The sequence below is a fragment of the Sebastes umbrosus genome, chromosome 7, assembly GCF_015220745.1.
Source record: "Sebastes umbrosus isolate fSebUmb1 chromosome 7, fSebUmb1.pri, whole genome shotgun sequence".
Classification (NCBI taxonomy): Eukaryota; Metazoa; Chordata; class Actinopteri; order Perciformes; family Sebastidae; genus Sebastes; species Sebastes umbrosus.
In genome coordinates this window covers 25,545,833-25,562,757 of record NC_051275.1, presented here as the reverse complement: position 1 = coordinate 25,562,757, position 16,925 = coordinate 25,545,833, and the positions used below count along the sequence as shown (strand labels likewise).

The following is a 16,925-nucleotide window of genomic DNA, read 5'->3' as shown; positions in this document are numbered from 1 at the left end:
TATTCAATACTCATCAACATGGGAGTGGGCAAATATGTTGCTTTATGCAAATGTATGTATATATTTATTATTGGAAAGCAATTAACACAAAACAATGACGAATATTGTCCAGAAACCCTCACAGGTACTGTATTTCAGTGTGTCAGTGTGCTGACTTGACTATGACTTGCCCCAAACTGCATGTGATTATCATAAAGTGGGCATATCTGTAAAGAAGAGACTCGTGGGTACCCATAGAACCCATTTTCATTCACATATCTTGAGGTCAGAGGTCAAGGGACCCCTTTGAAAATGGCCATGCCAGTTTTTCCTCGCCAAAATTTTGCATAAGTTTGGAACGTTATTTAGTCTCCTTTGCGACAAGCTAGTATAACATGGTTGGTACCAATGGGTTCCTTAGGTTTTCTAGTTCGTTATGATGCCAGTATCTTTGCGTTAAGGCATTATTATCGTGTTAACAGCCCTTGTAATGAACCAATGACCAAAAGCTCATAAAACAAATAAAGTGCAATAGAAACATTTATTGGTACATTCTTATATATGTTCAAGTTACATTAGTGCTTGAAACGTGTTCTTCCTGCTTAAATGAGACCCTGTAAAATGTGCAGTATTTGAATCCAGTTGTGAGTGAATCAGAGAGCACAGGTCCGACCCTTCCTTTCCACTTCACTGCAGTATTTTTCAGGGAGCCCTGTAGCTCTGCGTATCGACAAACACATTTTATTCAGTTAAAGACAATCGTGTAAAAAAAATATCAGCCATAATAAAAGGCCCCTTTAACCCGCCCGCACTTACTTGAGCTCCTTCAGCTTCCTCTCTTTGATCTCATCAAGGCGTATGCGTCTCAGCCGGGCTTCCTCCATCATCTGGTCGGCCTCCTTGAAGGTCTCTCTGCGCTTCGCCATGGCTGAGATCACGTGTTCCTTCACCTGAGTTCGGATGGAATCTGCGTGACGTAGTGCTTTCTGACGCTGCTTCTCCTCTTCCTCCTTCTGTTTGATGATGGCTTCCTGTTGCGCCCTGCGTGGAGTAAGGTAGAAGTAGCAGTGAAAACTAATATTAATAAAATGGTAGAGATGAATGTGTATAACTAAATAGAAACAAAGGTGCATTTTCGCTACACTGATTGAACCATCCTAGTGTAGGTTGTAAGTGGTATTATACTCATAATCTTAAGGTAATGTGATTTGATGATGTGAAAATAAGTTTTCTTACTTCAGCACCCTCTCAAACTCTGCTTTCTCCCGGCCGGCCTCGATCGACAGGTGGTGGTCTTTGCAGTGAATCTGCTCCATGAGAGCCGCCATCAGCACCTCTTTCTCCTGCCCCTTCTTTGCACTCAGCTCTTTCTCTTTTCTCCTCCACTCTCTGTCTGAGGCTTCTTGGTTCCTCCGAGCTCGGAGCTCATCCTTGCAAACGCACAGACACAAGAATTGGACATACTGAATCTGTATGGAAGGTGAGTGCCTTTAAAAAGGGATTATTTGAATCTGCTGTAGGATTAAATTCCGCAGGTGCCACCTTCGTGGTAGTTTTATTCCTGACCTGATCTGCCTTGTAGTCTTTTGCCTTTTCTTGCCGAGCCCTCAGCCTGGCAATCTCCAACTCCTTCTCCTTCTTGATTCGTCTCTGCTCTTCTTCATGTTCTGCGTCTCGCTCCTGCAGAGGTCATGAAATGTCAACATATGAAAAAAAACTAGAACTTTATTTTAATGATATAATAAATCATGTTGAGAGTGAGTTATCTAACTGAACGTTATGGCTATAAACTAGAGATTAGTGATTGTCTTTGGACTGTCTATGGAGATAATTTGCTTTTCCTCTGACCATTTTCTTTCTTGTGTATTCCTTATCTCTCAGGTCAGCCAGCTTCTCCTCCTCTCTCCTCTGCTCCTTGGCCCGCACGGCCTTGGTATTCATACTCATGATCTCCTCCTGCAGACGCTGCTGCTCCTCCCTCTTCTTCTCCAGGGCCTGGAAGATGACAACCAGTCAGAGAAGAATGGGACTCCAATGCAAGTTAGTTTACCACACATGTGGTTGCATAGCCCCCTGAGCATGTAGGTGACTCTGAGTGTTCTCATTTCTAGTGCTTGTGTCTGCACCTTGAGGTCTTCCAGGTTCATTTTCTCCAGCTTCTCTCGTGTCTGCTGTTTCTCCTGCTCTTTCGCCTCGTCTTCCATTTGCTTCTCCTCCAGATGTTGCTGGATCTGGTCGCAAATTTGCTGCCTTCCCCTGGTATATAACACGGGCATAAAACACACATAACTATACTAAAGCCCTTTGCCTTTACTGTTGAATAAAAGAGGGGTCTCGTTAGAAGGATGAGGGTGGTTTGGGTGGGTCAGAAGTATTTTTTTTCAACTTAATTTATGTGCAAATCAATCCATTGATTTTATGTGTATTTCCCAGTAGATCTCTCCTCACCTGATCCTCTGCTGTTTGCGCAGCTCATCAATCTGCTCCACGGTCTCCAAGGCCTTGCGGCGCTCCACTTCCATCCCGGCATCCAGACGCTTCTCCTCCTCTGACAACTCCGCCTGGATCTGTTTCTTCTCATGGATCTGGAAGTCCCGTGTGGCTTGACACTGAGCACCCAGAATCAGCTGAGGGGATCACACACACAAGGCATCAGCAGTACTGACAATGATTGACAGGGTCACTTTCAGGCACATTTTGTGACACAACTTTTGTGGTCTGCAGCTGCTTCCTACCAAGTTGAACTGTTTGATCTCCTCCTCTTGCTCCATCCTTAAGGCGTTGGCCCGCTCCAACAATGCCTGCGCTCGGTCCCGGGCCTCTAGCTCCAGCTCGGTCAGTGCCTTGTTCTCCTTACGGGACAGGTCTGCTTCATGGATTTGACGCTTCCTTTCCTCTGTAGCTCTCTGGATGAGAGGTACATTTTAAAAAAGAGTCATGTGCTTATTGTCTTATTGTAAATCTGCAAGTTAATTAATTAATTAATGATTGGAGATTTTCATGTTTCCTACAATTTCCTCATCTTTCTTTCTCTGATAAGCCTCCTTCAGGGCCTCCCTCTCCTCCTTGGTGAGAACCCGGGACGTTGACGTGATCCGCTCAAACTCAGATAATGGGAGTATGATGGACTCTCCTGAAGGATCCTTAAATGGGATCCTGGCATAACGACAGGTGGTGGTTTGTTATATGTGCCTTTTGGGTTTCAGTACTGTATAATTGCTGAAATCTAAGCAGCTTTACAATATTGTGACATTCTTTTTTGAATTATTGGTATTGATTATATAACTTGCTTAAGTAATAAAAAAGTAGTTCCCATTTTTTCAAATTTGCTTTATATTATTTTTAAATTAAATTTAGCTATTAAAGTGTGAGTTATTTGGAGTTTATCAGTGAGTGTTAGCCTACCTGAGATTGCGGATGAGGTCTTTGGTGACTAATTGAATAGTCTCTCCTTCTTGTTTCTTCTGGGGCTGATTCTTTGGAGCACTGGTGGCTAAGCTTCCACGTTTGTCCAACTGTAATAATATCTGGACAGTTAGACATCGCACAAACACACTCATAACTTGTGATTTCTCCACCCTTGTCACACATTACACTCATAACAGGTGTTTTAAAATAGCCATAAACTGATGCTATAATGATCCTGGGCTCGTAGCAACAAACACTTAAAGGTCCCATATTATAAAAAAGTGAGACTTTCATGTTTTTTATTATAAAATAGGCTTAAGTCCTATATAAATACTGTGAAATCCACAGGGGAATACACGTAGCCCGTATTCAGAAACTCTGCATTTGAAACAAGCTGTCAGGATTTCTGCCCATTCGTGATGTCACGAATATATAATATTTAGACCCTTGACACAATTTTAAAGGGAAAAAATCTAAATGTGTCCCAGTTTATTTCCTGGTTGCAGCTGACAGGAAGTACACATGGACCCAAGCTGTTGCCTAGCAACGCAATTCTGTTGCAATTCCGTCAAAATGCGCTAAAACGGAGAGTTTCAGACAGAGGGTAAATACAAGCATATTCAGGCCAACAGTATGAGGGAAATAAAGTTTTTTTGAACATTACAGCATGTAAACATGTTCTAGTAGAAACACAAAATACAAGTATGAACCTGAAAATGAGCATAATATGGAACCTTTAACGTTAGCAGCGCTAAACCTGCTAAGTAAATCATTGTCGATTATGACTGACAAAAAAGCTGTTCAATTATTCTCTTTATTTGATATGTACAAATTAATTTGAGATGAACCCTGTTTCTTTTATTTTATATGATATATATATATATATATCACATAAGATAAGATAAGATATTCCTTTATTAGTCCCGCAGTGGGGAAATGTGCAGTGTACAGCAGCAAAGGGGATAGTGCAAAAAAACAAGATGCATCAGCACAGTAAAAAAGAGCTAAACAAAGTGTAACAAAATATGAACCATTTAAATAGAAGGAAGTATAAAAAATAGGAGCAATATATACAGTACTGACAATAAACAGACTATTAACAAAATTTTCACAAGTGGAAAATGATATTGCACAGTGAGAATGAATGAATGAAACTCCACCTGAAAATATCAGGTTATTGTCAGTTATTGGTGTGTATGTGGTCTACTGGGAGCAGTGCTGGTTGTGGTATATATATATATATATATATATAATTTTTATTAATTTATATATTATTTTATTATTTTTAAGTTTTACTTTATTTGTATTCACTTTGAAAGTTCTCTTTGATATATGTTGTTGCCCATGCTCAACCTACAGTTGTTCTTACTGTTATGATCATTGACAGTGCCTTGTTGTATGTATATTTTTGATAACTAATATAATGTTTTTTTTATAAAAAGCAATGTCATTGTCCAGGTCAGGCTACAGATATCACTCACCGGGTTTGGGCTGCCAAACAGGGTTTCATCCACCTGGGAGTTGGGGGCCGTGGTGTGGTACCGGCGGTGGCTTCTTCTGGAACTGGCGGAGCTGGATCCTCTCTGTCGGGATGAACATCAACACATGATCAACACATAACCTTTCACACATCATCTCATGAAGTGAGATTTAAAACTTACCATGTCGGTTATTGGTGTCCAGCTGCAGAAGAGATGGATTTAGCTAGCTAGTCTTTGCTGAACGATACCGTGTCTAGCTCGTTGTTTAGAGGTGTCAAAGACTGATAATGAGCTGAATGTCTTGTTTACTCATAAACGTGACAACAACGCGGCATCCGTTAAAGATGTTGGAATGTTTGTTATCTGTTGCCATGGGAACACGTGCGAGTTCTAAAAGGAGGCGGGCCAGCTGATTGGTTGATACCGGATCCACGTGATAGGGAAGTTTCGCATACGTCACTCCTCCTCCTACAGTAACCTATATTGCCCATGGATGTATTGAAAGAATATTATATATATTATATATATATATATATATATATTCTTCATTATATTTGACACAGTGCATAATTAAGTGTTCCGTATCTTCAACTAGCTATATTAATGCATATTTGTTTCAATTCTTGGCAATATCTTTATATAATATATATATATATATATATATATATATATACATGCATATCAAAAACAAATAAATATATATATTTATTTATTAGAATATAGAATATTATTGTGGTGTAATGTAATCAGCCGGTCATGTGCGTATGCCTATTGTGTATGAAACAACCCAACACAACAATTATATATATATATAATATTCTATATTCTAATAAATAAATACATATATATATATGTATTTATTTTGTATATGCATATATATATATATATATGTATATATATATATATATATACACACATATATATTCTATTCTATATATATTCTAAAAATTCTATATACTGTATATTCAAAAATATATATATATTCAAAAAATATATATATATATTTAATATTTTATTATTATTATTATTATTATTATTTTATTTTTTTATTTTTTTAAGTTAATTAATTATTTTTTTCTCAGGCTAATGTAAACTAGATCCCGTCCTACATCTTCCGGTACGGTAGGTGGCGGTATATGCACCTGAAAGCTGGTATTGCAATCCGCCAAGAACAAGAAAAAGGAAGAAAAACAAATTTACAAACAAGCTTGAACTCCTTCTGGCAGATTTGACATGTTGTTGTACAACAGAAAGAGCGACACACAAACAGCTGTGAGGAGGAAACTACACAGGAAAGAGGAGGTGGATGAATAATAAAGAGGTATCAGAGTGGTTTACTTCCTCTAAAGACTGTTTTTTGTAGAATATAAATAAATGTCTCACATTTTAGCTACCTATAGGGAAGTATGGAGGATTATCAATGTAGTTTTAGCTTTACTTGAACTTAATTTAGATAAATAAGCTTTTTATTCATGTTTGCACTTCAAACCTTATTCCCACTGACTTGCCTCTGTTTTTGCAACTCATTTTGAACCCACTGTTTCTGTCTGACAGGTTTCACACACCTCACTGTGACAGGAGCCTCCCTCCTGGTCTGCTGTGACTATTGGACTCCACAGTGAATCATTAACCACATTGATGTGAGGACTCCTTCCATGACATCCTCACATGGACAAACAGCAACAGATGAAGAGAACACCTAGGTCATTGATCAAGTAGTTTTTTATAAATAGTTGCGTAAAGAAAACAACATTGATGTCATAAACTGATTGATTTTTGTTTCCAACCCCACTTGGCAGACCTGCAGCACGTGGTGACAACTCAGTTTAAATCAGCTCCCGGTCACAAAAGTTGACCATTAACCTCTCCTGCTGATTGCGAGCACATCTCCTCTTGTAAGCAGCTGATTCTTTACAGAGGATCCTGTAGCAAAGGTCATTGTCACAGACAGAACAAGTCTGTCAAACAGTAGGAGCTTGCTCCTTGTTCTCTGGATTTGTCCTCTATTCTTTGCCATTTTTACAGGACTGAATCTGCAGCCATGGCTACAGCAAGTTATGGATACTACCGAGCCACTATATTTCTGGCCATGTTTGTAGGCTACACGCTGTACTACTTTAACAGAAAGACTTTCTCCTTTGTGATGCCTTCGCTCATGCAAGAAATTAAGATGGATAAGGATGACCTGGGTATGAGAATCTTCATTTTGCATTGACTTTAAGCTTGATTCTTGTGTTTTGCATGTTGCACAATTAATGCTGTTAAACTACATAGGTTGCATTTTTCATTGAACTTTTTGTTAAACTTGAAAATTGTAAATAAAATCCAAAGCTGGATAAATTATTAACCCCCCAAAATATCAACATCATAAGCATAACTGACTAACTCCCATGCATGCTGTTACATTGACTTATCCTCACATACTATATTTCATTTATGTTTCTTGGTAGACTCTAGATTATATGCATTATATATTAGCTGCTCTGTACGCCAAAGATATTTAGGACCGGAAAATCTTATCTGCTCTGTGTAAACTCCTCTTCTCCTGCCCTCCCTGTGTTCAGGCATGATCACCAGTATGCAGTCTTTGGCCTACGCTATCAGTAAGTTCATCAGCGGCGTGCTTTCGGACCAGATCAGCGCCCGCTGGCTCTTCTCCATTGGCCTGTGCATGGTGGGAGGCATCAACGTGGCCTTCTCCTGGTCCTCCACTGTCGCCGTCTTCTCTGGGCTGTGGTTCCTCAACGGTCTGGGTCAGGGCCTCGGCTGGCCTCCCTGTGGCAGGGTGCTGCGCAAGGTACATCAGGGCTGCAATATACTGACATCAGATTCGACACGTTTCTTTTTATCTCCTGTGTTAAACAGAACAAATAGACCCCATAATACACCTAATAATTAACTGATCTGGGCTCAGTTGTAGGTAGAAACACAATTCAAATCAGATACATGTAATACACAAAAATAAGGAGTTAAAATGTGTAAAATCTCAGATAATCTTCACCAGGAGTGGTTGGGTGTGGTAAAACAACCCCACCTCTGTCGACCCATATAATTTAAAGGGAGGATTTGGCGGTATCTTAGTGGTGTGGTTTCAGATTGCAAACAACTGAGTACCCCTCCGCTCTCTCCTCCCTTTCCAAGACTGCGGTAACGTGAGCCGCAGAGTGCAAAACCGTGGTAACGCCGTTCACCTCGCTCAGAGGCCATCCTCACCATAATAACACTTCTTTAGTCAGATGGCAGCTGGAGGTACCATGGTTTTGCACTCTGCGGCTCACGTTACTGCAGTTTTACAAGCGTGTCGGAAAACTACGGTGGCCATCAGGCAACTTAAAAACACGAAAAGCTCTCTCTAGAGCCAGTGTTTGGTTTGTCTGTTCTGTGCTACTGTAGAAACATGGCGGACTCTGTGAAGACCCGCTCCCTATATAGTCAAAGAACGTATATTGCCCAGAAGTGAAAGTCAATTGGTCGTTCCATTGCAACACCAGCGCCCAGCGGCTTCCGCCATTATGGACTTAAAGCGACTACCGGAAGCCAGTAAAACGTCCGCCTACAAAGTGGTATTCAAAAGTAAAACAAAATCATTTCTATTCTATTGTCATATTTAATGTTTCTACCGAAATGGCATGTGTTGAACAATAAAAATATTATAAATATAATAAGTGTTTTCAGTCCAAAATGGCGCAAGCGACTGTTGTCAAAAAAGCACCTGAGTTTTATGAAGGGCTCATTCTAAGCATCGAAAACACAACGATTCATATTTTCAGGTGGTTATACACAAATGAAAACATACTTATATTATATTATATTCCATTTCTGCTAATAGATCCCCTAAAATGCTACACACTGTTCCTTTAAATGTTGATAAATCCTGATTGGATTTTGCAGAAAACTGGGTGTTCATGTAGGACCCGATTGGTCATAATAAGAAGGCAAATGAGAATATATGTTTTAGGTGCTTTAATATCTTTGTAAAGAAACTATAAGTTGCTTTACCTCAATACAGTTTCAGTGCTCTTCAATAATCACCAGTGGATGTTTGCAATGCATGTAAAGATACCAGTATTATAATGTATGCACAGAGTGAGTGAAAAGTCCCTTGTTTGACTTCACTGATTTGTAGCTATCATGCAAGATGGCAACTGTCAAATGACAAAATGTCATACAGTTACTACCTGCTGTCAATTCAGAAGACTGCACTGCTTCAATTATTTCATCCCTCCTTGTATATCAAATACCAGATAATGACGCTTCCTGTCAACTCTGTCATGATTTCATGTCATTATTTTGTCTCCTCTGCTGTCAGTGGTTTGAGCCCTCTTCGTTCGGGACATGGTGGGCCATTCTCTCCTGCAGCATGAATCTGGCTGGCAGCTTGGGCCCCATTATTGCCACCGTGCTGACCGAGAGTTACAGCTGGAGGACGATACTGTCTGTATCTGGAATGATTTGTGTGGTGGCCTCCTTTTTTTGTCTGCTGTTCATCAAGAATGAACCCAAGGATGTGGGGCTGCCCAACATAGAGGCAGCAGCCAAGAAGAGCAAAGGAGGTGAGACTGACTTTTACTGAATGATTTATAACAATTCTTCAGTTTGATAAGAATCTCCTTTCTCTGACTGTGACTGAATTAGGCGCATTAAAGAGCTAGCTGTGCGTTGTCCAGTGTGTATGGAGGCCGGAACCTGCCATAATAAAGAATAAATGAATAGATAATTAAATGACTCGATAGATAAATAAATATGTCATTAAATGTAGCAAAAGTAATAAAAAAAAAAAGAATGTAGCCATTAATTAATTGATAATGTGACATAAATTGTTATTACTGTTTTAATTTGCTTCTTTATTTATTTATCTTTGTATTAATTCCCTTATTTATTTACTCTTCTGTTTAATTTCCCCTTTTATTTATGTCTGTCTTTATTTTTATTAATTTTTTAATTTATTTATTCATTTTTGCATTTATTTTTAAATGTATTTATTCTTTTTTGCATTTATTTTGTATTCATCTATTTTTGCATTCATTTTTTTATTTTTTTTATGAAATATAGGTTATTTAGTTATTTATAAGTTGCTAGCTGAAATGCATAAAGAAATGTCAAAAGAAATGTATAAAGAAAAGAATACAGAAATCAATAAGTTTGGGGAAATAAATGGATGAAATGCCAAAAGGAAAATCATGCAGAAATCAATAAATAAATACATAAATAAATACACACATTTAAAAAATAAATATAAAGTAAATAAAAAATGGAAAAATATTTTTTTTAAATAAAAATAAATAAAAGGGAAAATTAAACAGAAGAGTAAATAAATAAGGTAATTAATACAAAGATAAATAAATAAAGAAGCAAATTAAAACCGAAATATCAATTTATGTCACATTTTATCAATTAATTAATGGCTACATTTTATTTTATATATATATATATATATTATATTTGCTACATTTAATGACATTTTATTTTTTTTTTTATCGAGTCATTTATTTTTCTCATTCCGTCCTCCATATGTGTGTGTGTCTGTGTTTTCGCACTGCACATGTCTCTTGTGTTGTGACTAAAGGTCGGTGACTCGGTGGACTCTGCACCCAGTGTGCCCCTCACATGCCATTTGTGTGTGAGCTGTGTCAAGCTCACGCACAGGCAAAGTGAGAAGAAGAGATGTTTTATGCTTTAATCCAGTCATTCCCAAATGCAGGAGATTTTATTAGGGTCACCAAAAAATTTGCAGAATTTCTTCCACGGTCTTTTATTTGACATTTAAATCTGCACTACTCCTTTGAGCCACATGAGGGAGCCTGAATGTTTATATTGTTCTGATTATTGTAGCCTAATTACAACATTGAGTCTAATATGAAAGACTAGCGTACATTCTGTCTGTTTTACTGATGAGAGGAAGAAAACAGCCTGTTAACTCCACTTAAATGCATTTATTTTGTCTCATGTGTATATGTTTTCAGTAACACATGCATAAAACAAAGTTGTGATTTATCAAACTTATATCTCTTTGAAATAGCTGGTTTACCTATTCAATATGAGGAAATGGCAGTCAAAATGATCAGGAAGAGATACATTCTTCTCATGATTTATAAATAAGGTTTATTGTGGATTGGGTCGTAATGATTTGTCATGTTTAAAAAGTTTTGGAAACCCTACATTAATCTGATTAGAAGCTGAGATCCTTCCCATCCCCACATCAGGATAATAACACTCTGCCTGCTTCCTGTTCAGGATCGTCCAGTGATGAAAGCACCCTGTCCGAGTTCCTGCTTTCACCGTACCTCTGGCTGCTTTCTGTGTCCTACCTGGTGGTGTTCGGGATGAAGACGGCCTGCACCGACTGGGGCCAACTGTTTCTCATTCAGGACAAGGGCCAGTCTACACTTATGGGTATGGAAGAGGGTGTGGAGCAGACACCTCCAGTTTCTGTTGAGAAACATGCTGAGAGTTCAGCTTATTACTTCCTGTGAATCACTATATTCTTCTTCATAGGTAGCTCATACATGAGTGCTCTGGAGGTTGGAGGCCTGTTGGGAAGTCTCGCAGCAGGTTACCTCTCCGACAAGGCCGTGGCCAAAGTGAGTTTGCACATAGCACACATCTGAATTATACACAGACTAACTTACACACACAGATAATGTGAATTTCCTTATTTTCTACAGCAAGGCGTGAGAATGTATGGCAATCCTCGCCATTTCATCCTGATCTGCATGATGGCTGGGATGTCTGTGTCCATGTACCTGTTCAGAGTCACCGTTACTCCAGACAGCTCAAAGGTATCTGCTCCAACACTGAAAAAAAATAATGACTGAGAGATTCTTTACTGTGTGTCTCACGGCTGTACCTTTCTTTTGCACATTCAGGTGTGGATACTCAGCTTGGGTGCTGCTTTTGGTTTCTCCTCTTATGGACCAATAGCGTTATTTGGAGTTATAGCCAATGAGAGCGCCCCGTCCAACTACTGCGGGACGTCGCATGCCATCGTTGCCCTGATGGCCAACAGTAAGTTGATTGGTTTTCATTCATGCACATATGAAGCCTGACATACAGCTGTTACTAACTGCTAAATACCTTTGTACTAATACAATTCCATACCAATAGTTTTAAATAGGTACTATTTACTTGGATTAGTTTATACACTTTTTATATTCTCTAATCCTTGGAGTGAACTTGTGTTCTCCTCAGTTGGTGGCTTTATGTCTGGACTACCATTCAGCACCATCGCAAAGCACCACGGCTGGGAAATGGCCTTCTGGGTAGCAGAGATCACCTGTGGCGTCACCGTTGTTGGATTTTTCCTGCTGCGCAACGTCCGAACAAAGATGGGTCACATGTCCAAGAAGGCCGACTAAAACATCATCAAACCTCATCCTCTATGGAGTTACTTTTGTGTCTTTATTATCCAATCAAACAGAATAGGTGTGAGAGCAAAACTATCAACACTGCTATCAAAAAATGTTAAAATAAAGTAAAATAAATTTGTGATTAAAAAAGTTTTGTTTGCTAATCCAAAGGTTTTGCTTGCGAATCCAACAATTGCTGTCGCCACGGTGTCACTCCGATCGAGACTGGCAAATAGAGACGGCCTGCCTATGAAATTCAGCAGCAAGCAAAACTTTTGATTTGCATTAATAGTTTTAATCACAAATTTATTTTTCTTGGATTGAAACATTTTTTGATTATATTGTGGAAAGTTATGCTCTCAAACTTGATGACATAATGAAGACACAAAAGTAGCTCCATAATCTTCTGTGCCAACACAAAAACTGGATACTTTGAGCCATCATCGTATTTTCATATTTTTCTTACTTGATTTTTTTTATACCACAGTATTTTCTGTCTTACAGGACATGAACATAAAGTCCGCTCTAAGAAGTTGAGCACCTTTTCTTGAAAAAACTGTTTTGAAAGGTGCTTTTCTAAATACAGTATTGTAAGCATTGCATCAATAACTCAACAGAAAATGACTAAAGGGCTGCACATTATTTTTGTTATATAATGAAATGTGGCAAAAACACAACTAGAGAAAGGTTTCCTCACCAAAGTGTTATAAGATCATAAAACTGGAACCTGCTTTAGAAACTGGTATATTTTACAATATCTGTGTTTAAAAAAACTTTGTAATGTTGAATCATGAGTCTCTCTTGAGTCAGTCTTGTTGAATTACAAGACTGACAATTCTTGTCTTCAATGGCTTGAATAAATTATACTTTGTTGTTAGTTTGTTTTTTTCAGTCACTTTCATAGATTACAGCTAATTCAATATATATGCAACCAAAACAAATATACAAAACTTTTACAGACAGTATGTAATTTAATCTTCAAGTATTTACAAAACAACGTATTTACAAAGTGTTAACTGACATTCTGATACCAACTTGAAAAAAAACAAAAAAAATCCATTCGTATTTTTCTTCCTCAACAACTGAACTTTATCCACGTTCATGTTAATCTGTTGTGTTTGGAAAGGATATAGCACAATCTATCTATATCTAGTCTTCTCTGGTTCAAGATCCAGCTCCAAAGTTGCCGGCTTTCTCTGCAATCTCAAGTGACCCCTTCAGATTCTGGTCAAAGAGTTCACACCTGAAAATCAGACATTGGACACTTGATATGTAATATGAAATGTAACAAGTACCGAATGCTAATTTTAAGACACATAAAAACACAACAGATTGGAAGGCTACATCGTCCTGACTCTCTCGTATTACCTGATTGGCATTTCCAGAGAATAAAACGGGTTCTTGAGGGCAAAATCTGAATAGATCTCATAAATCTTCCTCAGTAGCGCATCAATACCGGATTGTCGAGGGTCCGCCAGCACGATGAACTTTATCCCTGAAAGAACAGAGGTGGAACAAGCAATGAGAAAGACGTTAGTTTAAAATAACGACTGTCAAACGTACAATAAGTAAACATGTCATGTTAAGGGGTCGTTTTATAAGGATGTTACTGAGTGGGTGGGTTTGTAATGGTCCTTGTTTCCGACTGTTAACACTCACTTATTACACAGCTTTGTTGAATACTGTCTTGTGATTGTTATATCACAGCGTTCTAAGGTCTTATTTCTTTATGGCAGACCGCTGCTATGTATAACAGACCGTTGCTATGGGCGCAGTTCTGATTCTCGGACTCTAGAGGACAATTTTGTGTCAAATTATTGATGTCTTAAAGTAAGTAGCCGTGTAATAAGTGAGATAATGTACAGCTGGCGGGTCGTTGTCATAGTGCCGCATCTCCCTGTCAGGGTTTATTTCACAACAATGACCGGCTCGCTGTACATTATCACTAACTTACATTACTGACCTGTGAGAGTCTGGTAGCAGTGGAGTTTGAAGACGTCCGTTTCTAGCATCTCAATCCCTGAACTGCCAACGTCAGGAGACAGCTGTGAACCTATAGCAAACAACCTGGGGAAAAACACAAAGATGGGATATTTAATGCTTGAGACAAGGATCCACCGATACTGATTTGTGCCAAAGTTAACTTCAGTGAGTGGATTCCCTTCCACATTAGGCTTCACAATAAATGGTAGGTCTTTACTGTTAAACCAGTAGTAGTCTAAAACATGGAGCCAAGCACAAGTGAAGAGATGCAGAAGCATGTAATTAAACATGTGGAAGAATGATGTTAATCACTTCCAGTTAGGGGAAAAATATCACTGGTATTGGATTGGTACAGTATTGGCAGATACCCTAAATTGATGGATTGGCATCAGACCCAGATCTCTTTGTGAAACATAGTAGATGTGACTCACGAGTGAAACATGGATGCCAGCATCAGCTTCTCATTGGAGCTCAGGCGTGCCCGTCCAAAGCGAATAGACACTGGATAATTTGAAGCATCCTTTAAATATTCAAGGATGTCCTTTCCATCTGCTGTGCTCTTGCCAAGCACATCAACTCCATTGATGGACAGCACTGCGTGGCCCACTGGAGGATGACAACAAGAGTTTCAGAAAATACAGTTTAAAGTCAGACTTTAGGAAGTCAATTTTAGTTCTCCAAAAACGTTTTGTGAGGATTGCAACTCGATCAGTCACTCATCTCCTCTGCTCCTCTATTTAAGAAACTCCAGATTCTTACTATTTATGATATCAATATTTCTCAAATATGTGTTTTTATTTATAAGACTTTCTGGTGGGAATATTCCTGAGCAGTTCAAGACATATTTTAAAACAAATTCTCAGGTCCATTCTTACTCAACCCGTCAATCTCTAGATCTTCATCCTCCTAAATTCCTCACTAGTAGAGGTCAATTTTCGATAAGATTTAGGGGAACCAAATTATGGAGTAGTCTTTCACATCTATCAATAAACTGTTCATCTGTCAAATGTTTCAAAAGTTGCTTAAAAGATCATTTAATTGCTGTTTTGTAATTGCTTTTCCCCATGTTGTCCATGTATATGTTTTTTATTTTTTCCCACTCACAATGTTGTTTGGTTACGATTCCCCAGAAGTCTTTATAGATATTTAAATCAATATCCTCCTCACAAACACTAACCATACACTTCCACGCAACACACACACACTTGTCTTTTTTGATATATTTACTGTATTGTTATTGTTGTTTTTATATATATATTGTCCTAATTGTTTGTTATCACTATTATGTAGTCATATTATTTCTTTATATTAATCTTGTCACTTGGTGGAGGCTTCAGTGGGTTTTTTTTGCCTCTTCCTGCACTTTATATTATTCATTTATTTATTTGTTGTTATGTTGTATAGTCTTAAAATGTGCAAAACAAATAAACAATAAACAAACAATTACTGGTTGCGTGTAGGGACTTTTGAAGCAGCATCATTTTGAGAAATAAAAATTTAAAAACATTATAAAAGAATGGTTAACCGAGAAAACAAAACGTTTAAAAATCATAAATAGATGTTTAGGGCTTTATTTTAGATGTCTGCTAACATTTTTCTGTGGTAGAGGGGATTTACATGACCTCTATATGTTTTGATATATTTACTGTATTGTTATTGTTTTTATATATATATTGTCCTAATGTTTGTTATCATTATTATGTGGTCATATTATGTATTTATATTAATCTAGTCTCTGGGTGGAGGCTTCAGATAAGCCCAGTGGGTTTTTTGCCTCTTCCTGCACTTTATATTATTATATTATTTATTTTTTGTTATGCTGTATAGTCTTACATTGTGCAAAACAAATAAACAAATAAACAAAAATGCAGTAAAATGGTCCCTAATGTAACGTAATGTAATGTAACGTAATGCAATGTAACGTAATGTAATGTAAGACATCCAGAGCTAGCTATGTGAGCTAGTCTGAGCTAGCTCTGTTAGCTAGTCTGAGCTAGCTCTGTTAGCTAGTCTGAGCTAGCTATGTGAGCTAGTCTGAGCTAGCTCTGTTAGCTAGTCTGAGCTAGCTCTGTTAGCTAGTCTGAGCTAGCTATGTGAGCTAGTCTGAGCTAGCTCTGTTAGCTAGTCTGAGCTAGCTATGTTAGCTAGTCTGAGCTAGCTATGTTAGCTAGTCTGAGCTAGCTATGTTAGCTAGTCTGAGCTAGCTATGTTAGCTAGTCTGAGCTAGCTATGTTAGCCAGTATGAGCTAGCTAATGTTTACCTCTGATTCCGTCTCGCTGTCCAAACGACACGATGACCTTTTCATCGTGATGCTTCAGCACTAAGTCTAGAGGATAGCTGAACGTCTTCTCGGCCTCGGCTCTCGGCACATAGTTGTCGTATTGGTAGATTAAACCTCCAGCCTTGTTCACCACATACACACTGTAGATCACCATCTTCACGACGTCACGTCACTGCCCAGCTCAGCTGACAACACAAGTGACGTCACGTGACCGGAAGTGTCAGATTTTTTTTATTGAAGAAAATTAATTTACAAACATTAAGGCATTGTAATCTAAACTCAATACTTCTAACATACAAGGCACAATTGGATAGGAAAGATAACTTAAATTATAGAAAATAATCTAATAACAAAAATAAAAGAGAGAGTAGAAAATAATTCAAGGAACAAAAAAGAAATGCATAAATAAATAATAATAAGACTGCACTCTTCCATAGTAGCTCTAA

General features: G+C 38.1%; 3 protein-coding genes across 3 annotated transcripts; 1 reads left to right on the top strand and 2 right to left on the bottom strand.

The window, feature by feature from the left end:
• Window positions 1–501: 501 nt before the first annotated feature.
• Window positions 502–5,221, bottom strand: cfap45 (cilia and flagella associated protein 45). Its single transcript, XM_037775125.1, has 12 exons — window positions 5,049–5,221; window positions 4,869–4,970; window positions 3,385–3,494; window positions 2,991–3,135; window positions 2,715–2,885; window positions 2,428–2,606; window positions 2,106–2,235; window positions 1,828–1,974; window positions 1,546–1,659; window positions 1,216–1,409; window positions 796–1,020; window positions 502–699 (listed from the first exon to the last, which is right to left on the bottom strand). The coding sequence occupies exons 1-12, from the start codon at window positions 5,049–5,051 to the stop codon at window positions 633–635; spliced, it is 1,587 nt and encodes a 528-aa protein (XP_037631053.1). The 5' UTR covers window positions 5,052–5,221; the 3' UTR covers window positions 502–632.
• An 821-nt stretch (window positions 5,222–6,042) lies between these two features.
• On the top strand, window positions 6,043–12,223 carry slc37a4a (solute carrier family 37 member 4a). The gene is made up of 9 exons (XM_037775126.1): window positions 6,043–6,189; window positions 6,423–7,057; window positions 7,433–7,665; window positions 9,178–9,421; window positions 11,103–11,261; window positions 11,364–11,449; window positions 11,534–11,647; window positions 11,735–11,873; window positions 12,057–12,223. Exons 2-9 carry the CDS (start codon window positions 6,910–6,912, stop codon window positions 12,221–12,223), a joined length of 1,290 nt encoding a protein of 429 aa, XP_037631054.1. The 5' UTR covers window positions 6,043–6,189; window positions 6,423–6,909.
• Window positions 12,224–13,165: 942 nt separating this feature from the next.
• trappc4 (trafficking protein particle complex 4) lies at window positions 13,166–16,662 on the bottom strand. Its single transcript, XM_037775131.1, has 5 exons — window positions 16,459–16,662; window positions 14,629–14,803; window positions 14,178–14,281; window positions 13,583–13,709; window positions 13,166–13,457 (listed from the first exon to the last, which is right to left on the bottom strand). The coding sequence occupies exons 1-5, from the start codon at window positions 16,631–16,633 to the stop codon at window positions 13,379–13,381; spliced, it is 660 nt and encodes a 219-aa protein (XP_037631059.1). The 5' UTR covers window positions 16,634–16,662; the 3' UTR covers window positions 13,166–13,378.
• Window positions 16,663–16,925: the final 263 nt, after the last annotated feature.